Here is an 11,545-nt window from a genome sequence, read left to right as displayed (position 1 = left end):
TTTAGAATATTTGGTAAATTTGACTTGACAACTTTTATTAAACGATTAAAAAAATAATGGCCTATCGGGGAATATTCATGGGCAGGTATTCAGAACATCTGAAAGAATTTTTTAATTTAATGAATCCAAGAAAACTGGTATTTATAAGGAAGTAATTACTGCAGACAAAGTTTAACTGCGTGGAACAATCAGAACTATTAAAAGAGGATAAAGTATCTGGACGAGCATCAAAGAAAACAAAATGGCGATACAAAAGAGCATTAGCAAAATGTAATAACAAATAAAAAAACAAAGATGTTGACATTGTTTGAAATAGCTTTTTTTTTTTTAAATAATTACATGCTATACAACTTTTGATAAACCAGTACAGTTGTAAAGCTCAGCATAACAGCATACCCATGCGCCTTGTCAGGCGCATGGGTATGCTTTATGGGTATAAGGAAGCTTTGCAATCATCTGAAATACACTTATAATAGATTTTCGTTCTGTGTTTCATCCTTATTCTACATAAATATTCATTAAATAAAACTAATTTACCACCTCGAATTAATTCGACATACTCAAACTGAGCCATTTTGTTTGCATGTAAATCTCGGTGCAAACCTTAAAAAGTGATAAAGATAGTGGTGTTATCTCTCCCCTCTTTTACAAACAAAACTGGAAATTCAACTCCTTATCAACCCATACCCAATATAACAGGTGCTCATAAAGGAATTTTTTTTTGTTAATTTTTAATACTTTTTATTCCTGTACTGATTCACTCTTTTACTCTTTCACTTATTTTACACTACAATATTTTAAATCGTTAATTTTTTAGCTGGAATTTTTATATTTTTCTCATTATTTTAGAATAATTGAAGTCAAAATAAGTGAAAATATTATATTTAGCATTTTAATAATTTATGATTACGAAATACAACATGAAACACCGTTGTTTTTCCTGCGATAAAATTAAAATTTTCTAAACATGACATTTCCAAACAATCTTCAAATGTGCACATATTCAGATTTAAATTAAGAAAAACAATTATTCATTATTGAAATTACAAAATTAATTATTGATATACTTTTGAGTAAGAATTATTGATACAATTTTAGAAAAAATAAAAAAACTTTCGAATAACGCTTTTAAAAACAATGCACAAGTTATTTCCTGATAATCTAAACGAATTTTAGTAACTATTCGAGTGTTTTTTATAATTAAAAAATACCTAAATATATATTTGCTTATAATTAGAGCATCTGCATTTTTTTTTTTTAAAACGGACACAAGTCTCCAATCTACGTCAAAAGATTATTAATATGCTACCTTTGTAATTTTTCGCCTACATTTTACGACGACGACAAATGAATCAACAGCACGAAAGCATTCTTTAAAAAAAAATTGAAAGCATTGCTTTATAAAACTGAAGTGCCACAAATATATTTTTTTTAAAAATCTTTTTCTTTATTATCTTGAAAAAATAACGGGAACAGGTGCGGCTTTTCAATAGATTTTTTTATACCTCATAAATTCCTCTTTTGTTACAAGTGTAAGAAAAACAACCTGGTATACCTTGGAAACTACCTCATCAGTCTGGTTGATAAGAAGTGATTTTAAAATAACCTCAAAATAAGCTTAGGTATAAATAAAATGACTTCATATACCTCAATAAATACCTCACTTTCTTTAGTTGAAACAAGGTAAAACATTTTATACCTCAAAAATACCTCTGTTGTTACAAGTGTAAGAAAATCAACTTGGTATACCTCAAAAATCATCTTATCAGTCTGGTTGATTTGAAGTGAATTTTAAACAACCTCAAAACAAGCTGAAGTGTATATAAAACAGCCTCGTACACCTTAATTACAACCTTTACAAGGTATAATTTTTATTGCTGTTTCTGAGCAACCTTAAATATACTTCAAATATACCTCAAATCAACCTTAATACGTCAAAAATACCTCAAATAAACCTTAAATATACCTTAAATTTTCGTAAGGGTTGCCACTATTACATGCAAAGTGCTATTTCTTGGTGTATGGTGTTATCTTGTCAGAATAAATAGTCTTCTTGATAGTATCTATTGAGGTCTGTCGTTTTTAAAATTCTTAACAATAGTTAGTTCACAATACCTGAGGAAAAGACCACACCATGATCAGCGGAAATGCATGTTTTACCTTCAACCAACTGTCAACCAAGCTTGTATAGGTGTGTCTGATAACAATCGATGACTTTAAAGTTTTCATCTTCACAAGCAGGTGTAAATTGTGAAAGACTTCAGTTCTGGGGATGTTTTATTTTGTACTAAACTTTTCTAACTTCTTAGAAAAATAAAACAAAAATTAGGAAAAATGCTTCTTTTTGCCTAATAAATAAATTTAAGGAAAACATTAGAAAATGAATCAGTTTAAAATAAGTAACTCTGATAATTAGTGTTATTTTGTTTTTTAATAATGTATAATACATTATTTTGAAAATAAATTAGACTTTTAGATCTGACAATAAGATCTTCAGATATAAACTTAATAGAAACGTGGAGTATATTTTTATTATTAAATATATTTGTTGGAAATGATGCTTTTCTTTAAATTTATTGTAAGCATATACTTACATACTTTTAGAGTCTTTGTATTTATTATTTTATATAAAGAAATATTCTGGTAAAATGTTCATGAATTCCTATGAATACACGCATGAAACTTTTGATGCAATTCTAAAATAAACGGAAACAAAAAGCTTTCTGAAAATTTTTAATTATTTTTCGTATTAACAATTTAAGTAATATGACATATTATTTCACAGTATTTTTCAATGTCAGTACAATTTATTCTTTTCTTTGGAAACATATTTTGCATCTACAGTTTCCTATGAATAAAGTTTTAACAATAGAAATTGAATATTAGCTCATCCAAGCTAAGCGATGTAGCATAGGGAATGATATGTAAGATTTAGCATAAAATAAGTCACGTGATAAATACTATTTAGTTTTGACGGAATTTATTGTTATTTATTTCTTTAAGGAGGTACAGAAACTTTTAGTTTCTTGAAATTTTGTTAGGAGTAATTAAAAATGAGACAGCCCCTCCGTATACATATATATATGAAAGGTGGATAAATATAAAATTGAAATACAAATAATATAGTTAAAAAAGTATATATGTAAAGTTTGTTTTTTCGTAAAAGAAAAAAATCGAAAAAAAAAAGAATTATATTCTGACTTTTTCTCATAATGTGTTACACGTTACAAATAAAGTATGCCAAAATATTCATTACTAAGTCAAAATGTTTGCCGATAACGATGCACGCTGCAACCCCTCTACTGCTCTCTTCTTGGAGAGGGATATATAAATTACAGCAAAACGTTTCCCATTCATAAGTGGTTAAAGTAGTTACCTCCCACTGACTGACTAAGTGGGGGGCTGAATTTCTGCAAGAAAGCGCAGGACAGAGAGGAGAATTTTTTCTGCGAGTAACCGCATCCTAAAGGTTAATCATTGCTGTATAACTTTTAAAAATAAATCGAAATGGAATTTAGGGTAATTTGAATTCATTTTTTAAAAAAATTAATCTATTAAAAATTAGAACTTACTAAGAGTTACAAAGATAAAAATACTTAAAATGAAAAAAAATTGTGGAAAATTTAAAATCGTAAATAATTACTTTTTTAAAGTGCTAATTAGACTAATTATTTTATATTAAATAAGTGAATTCCAATTTTTAATTCTAAAATTAAAAATAATTTTTAAAATCTTTGATATACAAAACAAATATTTTTGATTCTCTCATATTAATAACAGAAAGTTTAAGAAAAAAAGTACTTATTTTTTATGACAATAAAAAACAATCAGCATGAAAATATGATTCATTTATCATGGTAATATCTAGTAATCATTAACACGAAACAAATGAATAAAAACAGCTGCTTCAATAAGTGTTTTAATTTGAGAAGTTATTGTAATTATAATTGAAGCATTGAATTTAATCAATTTATAGCGAAAAAAAAATTATATTAGGGAAATAAAAACAGTTATTATTAAAATATAAAAGACTGCTTTTAAAAAAAAAGGTTTGCTAATTGAGTTCTTAATTGTTACGCATGTTTAAAAATGATACTTTATTTACTTTTTAAACCTTCCTAGAAGTTAAGAAATAATTGGGGACTTATTTATCTTGAAGTATAACCACAGACAAGAAGGTACATCTAAATATTAGACTACACTGAACACAATATATGTATACAAACAAAAAGGCCGGAATGGGTTCTTATATTTTAAATAACCAAGCACACTTAGAGATATAAACAGGGGGATTAGCATCATTCTTATCAAGAATTGGCAATGAAGTCCCAAGATATCATTAGAATTACTGAGAAAATGTTGCTATAAAAGACAAAACTAAAAATATATCTAAAGGCAATCTTGTTTTTGTCTTGTAACCATTACAAATTCCGAAACATAAGTTCATAGCTGCTATTAAAACTAGATGCAGGTAATTTATTATATTTTTGGAAAAATTATATGAAATTTTAATCTTTTTTTTTTCTCACTCAACTTTTGATATTCATATGCATAATAGCTTGATACAGTTTATTTCATAAATGAAATAATATTTTTACTTCTTTTTTGTAGCTAATATCAAGGCCTCAAACTTAAAATTATCAAATAGGCCCTTTAAACTGCTCTGAATCCTATTGCTTTAATTTTAAAATATATGCAATCATTTTCCTTAATTGGTAATAACAAATAGCTAATGTCTGATAAAATTTTATTTAAAGTAAAATTTAAGTTTACAGATATTTTGAATTCAATAGGTAATATAGATTTACAGAAAATAGATTTATACACACGATAATAATTTGCTTAATGAAAGAAAAACTTTTCCTTTTGTGTCTATCTTAACTTTAATTTTATGTCCTAGATAGAAGCAACTTTTGATTTTTTCTTTACGATAACAAATTATTGTTTTAAAATAAATTTTCTTTTTCTGTACTAGATTTAGACATCAGAATATTGAGTGTTAAGAAGTAAATCCTTTTTTTTTATTTAATTATAATGTAGTAAAATTGTATTCGACGGAATCATTAAAAATCATATTTGTAAGAGGAAAAGAATTAGATATAATAAATTTAACATTACAAGATTTAAGTGTTAAAAATGTAATTGGGAAGAAATTGATTTTCCTCCAGATCACTTAAGTAAATAAATTGCTTTACCATAGCATAAGTTATTTATAACAACGTAACATAATGCAACACTAATCAAACATAATGCAACAACATAAAAAAACATAATGCATACATTTATCACCATAATAACATTTACCACAATAAAACATTACGTATATAAATGCGTCTTCCCAAAGTTTTCAGTTCGGTAAAGAAAAGCGTATAGAACTTTAAAAGGATTTTTTTTATCAGTTCAAAGATTCTAAATATAACTTTGACTATAATGAACTTTGCACAGCATTAATAACATTTATACTAAAAGCCATGCTTTTTATCTCCCAATCAGCACTAGAATAAATTTATTTTTTACAACTGAAACAAGACTATAAATATGTGTATTATCATTAGTTTAAAATCATTAAACACATTTACATAATATGTATATATATATATATATATAGANATATATATATATATACTACTAAAAAAACTAAACTCAGTGTCGCGACAGCCCATAGAGGGACAAGGCCTGCTGTGCCCATCTCAGTTTTCTTTACCTTGATAAATTATACACACACATCATATAAACATCATATAAACGATAGCCCGTTTTTCAGAACTCTATATTTTTAGAGTCATGGCATTCATACTATATACATTTTTCACTTTTTCAGTTGCGCATATTATCACATATGTAATAACATATTTAATTTTAACTTTAAGTGTAGCGCAACTTCAAGAAAAGTGAAGCAGGTATTCGTCGCTATTTGGTAAAATAGTATGAAATCAATTTTTTTGTTTCATATAATTATTAATGCAATCAAAGTACAATAATTTATCTTCATTGTTGTTATACAGCAATTAAAAATATTGTTAAAGTTATTACAAAATCTCTAATCCATTTGATAGTGAATGTGAGCAGCAGTTAAAATTAATTTAATTTTCTTTTCAATATGAGTAGCAAGGAACGGTAGTGTTATGAACATACATGTAATTACTTTAATTTGTTTCAGAAAATTAGTTGCATTAAAAACAATAATATTTTATATTTAATTTTAGTTTCACAATCTTTTATCATTTTTCATGCAATATCGCATTTAAAATATTTTTTATAATATCTGTAATTCATATTATACATTTATGTACCAAAGTACTTGGTTTTGTTCATTTACGTGTGTAGCAATTCAAATTAAATACAATTTCTAGAACAGTAACAGAAAGAATCTAAATTATTCACTTTACAAAACCGTAAAAACATATTTTTATACTTTTTCGAACATTTTTGAGTTTTTTTTTGCACGTTTATATTAGAATTATTAGTAGAAAAAGCTTGTTTTAACAACATTAACAATAATATTTATTATTGTAAATTTTTATCTTTTGTTGTTCAGTATTTTAAATTAAGTTAATTTATCTTAAAGCAAATATATAATTTCGTATCATCTTATAAGAAATAGAAATTGAGATTACTTAATTAATTGAGATTGCTTGATTAAGAAATATAAAATGAAATAACTTTTCATATGAATATTTAAATAATATACTTGAAAATCAATTACAATGTAACTATCTATGCAACTATTATTATTTCAATACGAGTAACTGTAAATTAATGTTACGAATACATATATTATATACAATGTATTATGAGCACATATGTTATATGTAATTACTATCTTTGTTTAATAGAATTTTTTGCATTATAAATATAATATTCTAAGTTTAATTTTAGCATTACAATATGTTATCATTTTTGTTGAAACATCGTATTTAAAATATTGTTTATCTGATCTGCAATTCGTAATATAAATACTATATCAAAATACTTGTTTTCATACATTAACGTGCGCAGCAATATAAATTAAGTTAACTATTATTAAGAATGGAAATAGTTTTTGTGTTTTCATTAGGATCAATATGGCAGAATAGCCTTATTTTAACAGCATTAATAATATTTTTTATTGTAAATTTATATCTTTTGTTGTTCAGCAATTTAAATTAATTTAATCGTTATTTTCGAAACAGTAGATATGAGTAAAAGTATAAGTTAAGCATCTTTTGGTGTATTATTTGGTTAAATTAGACGTAATAAAAAGGGAATTAAAATTCAATCTTCAGTCTCTGGCCAAATTATTAGATTGATGATCCCAACACAAAGCATGTTGGTTTGTAATGGAAAATTATATTGGTAAACAGTAAATTATATGGGGTTCAGGATGGATTTTTTTGTAGCCCATTATAAAATTCCATCATACTATGTTGGGTATGCTATGTTGGCTCAACATGAAAAGGTAACAATTTCTAACTTATGATGTTGTTTAGATTTGATGATCCCAACATAAAGCATGTAGGTTTGCGATGGAAAATTATATTATTAACCAGTAAATTATATTAGATCTTGATGGATTTTTTTGTTGGATAATTGTAAGAATCCATCATACTATGTCGGGTAAGCTACCTTGGCCTTACTTAAATGAGGTGCCAATTCCTGAATTTGGATGTTGTGCAGCTTTGAAAGTCCCATTAAGATCTGTGTTGGTCTTTCATTTGAATTCAAGATGGTAGCCGTCACATTCATGTTGGTCCATTCAAAGCCATCAAGATTTTTTGCCTGAGACTCAGCATCGTGGGGAGTTGCCATTAATAAAATTAAACCGTTACGTTGTTGAATCGCATTTTTTTGATTTATCAGGTTTAAAATTCAACGATTTCAAAGTGCTGTCCTGAAAGACGTGGATGTCTATGCAACCATTCAGCAACACAAGATCATAATATGTGATAAGTATCACGGTTTAGATCATAATGCCTGGAATTCCATGGTTTATCTCTCTCTCATTAAGTTGAAGTGAAGGTATTGAGTCACGTCTCTAGTTCTTTGCATATGTGAACATGTCAAGGATCACTAAAAGCTATCTTGAAATCAATATCATAAATTGTCTTAATTAAAGAATTATCTACAGAGTCAAAAACTATATATCGATGTCAAAACTATCTTAAAATCGGAGGTTCTCAGAAAATAAGTGGCTAGCATGATTTCAAGACCTTAATTTTTCGAGAACAATTTAATAATCAAACCGTATCTGGATGTGTTATAAACAGAACAATTGTCATTTGCCATCGCCTTTCCTTGAATCTCCGGCTTCCTCGAAAGAAAAAAAAAAGATTACGTAAAGCATGTCATGAACATTTCAAAGAAGGTTTGATAAAGGAAATAATCAAAGAGGGATTTCGATTATGTCATCCAAAATCACGAGAGTGATCCAAAAGTAATAAAAATAAAAATAAAAAATCTGGATTTGGGACTTTTTACACAAAAGGGAGGGGGAACAAATATATCTCTGATTAAAATAAATTTTAAATTTTGATAATTAAAATTGCATAGTTTTAAATATTGCAATTTTATTATTTAAAGTTGGGATCATATTTAAAAAAAAATGAAAAAATAATAATTATATACTCTAAAAAACAATAATACTCTGCATATGGTAATATACCAATCTGTAGAAAAACTAAATTGACTATTGTGTGCGAAATATGTTAGATATGCAGAAGTTTTTCTTAGTTGAAACGAAACTCTCGAAAAAATAACATTAAGGGTTTCGAATTGTGACAGCACTCCTAATTTATTCTACATAATAATTAGGAATTTATTCCAGAGATTTAAGCTTCCAAATGTTGAAAACTAAATATACATATCTACAAAAAATTATCGTTATTAAGAGAGATTTGTTTGTAAGTTATATTATAACTTAAAATATTGACTACTATTGCCGAATAATCGAATTCAAAATTTTTCCCTTGAACGTTTATGATGGTACTTTTTTAGGACTTGATAATTATATAATTAGATTAAAAATTACTTATGGTATAATAATTTTCATTATTTCTGCCCAGTACGAGTTAAAAAAACTTTTCTAAGCTGTAAATTTCTGAAAATATCGCCTGAATAAAATCGCCTTAGAATAGCACACCATTTTTTTAAATATATAACATTCACTTGCATTGCATTTCAATGAAAATTTCTAGAGACCGTTGAAGTTTTAGAAAACGTCAACACATATTGTATTTATATGCAGAGAGAAATAATATTTTTATAAATTTCGTCTACTACCTTTCTATAAAAAACAGAAATAAAAAGTTAAGAGTTGAAGCGCGATTTACAGCAGAGAGACTGAAAATAAATTTGTTCCATGTTTTGAAATTCTAATTCGTAAGATCGTGAATGCTAATTCTTTTCTTTCTTCAGAGAACAGAAATATTAGAAAATGTATTGAACATGTATGTCAACATAACATAGAAGAGCTTTACATTTAAAATAGAGTTGAGTTACTTAAAAGAGGATTTAAAATAAACTGGACATCGCTTTGGTTAAAATATATCCATATTTGAAGAGCAGATCTGACAAATATTTACTCTTTTTTATTATATATTTATTTTATTATAGAAAAACTGTGTTTATTTTATTCCTCACCATACGATTAATTAACAGAATGGTTGAAGTAGTTAAAATAAAAATTTTCTCATTTTTGAACAGATCAAATTTCGGCAAATTCGATCAAATTAAGCCTAAATATTGTTTTTTTTTCTTTTTTAAAATAAGTATTGTTTGAGTAATATACTATTCTTTAATAAATATCCGTAAAAAATAAGTTTGAATCAGTGAAAAAAAAACAATGAAAGAAAATTTAAGTCAAACCTGGGAACGCGTTTAAGCAGAATTAGCCCAAATTTTTTTTTTAAATATATATCTTAAATAAATAAGAAAATTGTAATTAAAAATACATATAAAGTAAATTGAAGTAAGAAGAAAAGAAATTTCCAAATGATGCTTCGGGACGCTCCCCCATTAATGCATGCAACGTGTCTCATTTTTTTTTGTCCCATTTAATTTTTCTTTCCTACTTCAAATTGTTTATGTTTTAATAATTCTCTTAAAATGCTGCAATGGCTATTTTCTTATGACGTATTTTAAAATGTAACTGCTATAACGACATTGAATGTTTTCTATATAATTATTAATTTAATTGACTTTCCAAACGTAAAAGAGTTAGCAAACATAACCAAATTACTATAATTTTAAAACAAAATAGTAGTCTTTTTTGTACGAAATAATTAAGATCTTCGTCTTAATTATTTACTTCGTCTATTTAATCTTATTCTGCTATATATAGCAGAATAAGATAAAAATACAGTTGAGAGATACATTTGATTAAAAAATAATTAAAACAATTAGGTAAATTTTGAAAATTTGCTAAACAAAAGAGGAACTTAGCTTATGGTTATTAATTTTATTAAACTTTTACAAATAATTAACACTTTTAAATAAAAATTTGAGAAATTTGAAGTATTAAAAAGAGGAGAGTTTTCATTTTTTCAGTTTCATTTCGAGTCAACATTCTTTAGTGTTTGGAAGTATAAGAAGATACCAGGCATTTTTATAACTATAACTTGGTTTATTTCCTTCATAAACAACTAAAATACTAAATAGAGTTTTACAAAATAAAGTCTATCATCAGAGTAAGTGGAAAGACATCAGTAATTCAGGACTAGGTGGCTTAGGTCCAGCGCACATCTCCGGGTGAGAGCTGAAGTCGAAGTGGCATACTGATCGTCGGTGAGCTGGTTTTTATCCTCCTTGAGTGTAGGCGCGTGCAGTTCGGGAAAGCTGATTTGCATCTTGAGAGATCGGTTTCTTCTAGCCGCGTTGCATTTTAATGAAGATGACGTTCTGTGTGACGTTCGATGTGATGAGTCTTTGATGACGCCACAGGACTCCCTCACCAGTCCAGAACGCTGAGGTACGGGAATCCGGAAACGGACATGTCGACCGGACCGAGTTGTTGTGGACGTCTTAAGAGCAGACTTCACGGGATGTATCGGCGGCGGGATGACTGGAGCCTCTTGAATCTGTGAAAAAGAATGGGCAGGCTTAAGTCTATCAGTGGAGATCCGTCTCTTCTTAGTTCCGATCTGGACTTGAAAAAACTTCGGCTTGCGTTCGATCACAGGATAAGGACCAAGGTAAGGAGACTGGAATGGACGACGGACAGCATCGTCACGGATGAAAACATGTGAAGTATCTTTCAGGGAAGCATGGACAAATATCTCCGTTGATCTATGACGTGAGGTAGGTGTTGGTCGAATCTGCCGGAAGTGCTCCTTCAAGGATAGTAGCAGTTGCTGTGGAGATTTCGTACCTGAAATAGAAGAAAAAATTCGCCAGGCAGACGAAGATTACAGCCGTATACCAGTTCTGCTGTCGAGGTGTTAAGATCTTCCTTTAAGGCAGTTCGTATTCCCAGGAGGACGATCGGTAATTTTTAACATCCATCTTTCAGTGCCGGCGAGACTACACCTGAGAACTCCCTTTAATTGCCGGTGAAAGCGTTCGATCAAGC

The 11,545-nt window shown here is 27.8% G+C and overlaps 1 protein-coding gene across 1 annotated transcript in view; it reads right to left on the bottom strand.

Annotated features, from left to right (window-relative positions):
• The window catches only part of LOC139426676 (protein FAM200C-like), an 11,294-nt gene extending 3,506 nt beyond the window's left edge, over window positions 1-7,788 (bottom strand). The window contains exon 1 of the mRNA XM_071186369.1: window positions 7,606-7,788. Within this exon, the coding sequence (XP_071042470.1) occupies window positions 7,606-7,788 (183 nt within the window). The remainder of the gene's footprint in view (window positions 1-7,605) is intronic.
• Window positions 7,789-11,545: the final 3,757 nt, after the last annotated feature.

This window comes from Parasteatoda tepidariorum, chromosome 1, assembly GCF_043381705.1.
Source record: "Parasteatoda tepidariorum isolate YZ-2023 chromosome 1, CAS_Ptep_4.0, whole genome shotgun sequence".
Taxonomy (NCBI): domain Eukaryota; kingdom Metazoa; phylum Arthropoda; class Arachnida; order Araneae; family Theridiidae; genus Parasteatoda; species Parasteatoda tepidariorum.
Note: the sequence above shows the minus strand (reverse complement) of the source record. Positions and strands in the feature narration are given on the sequence as shown.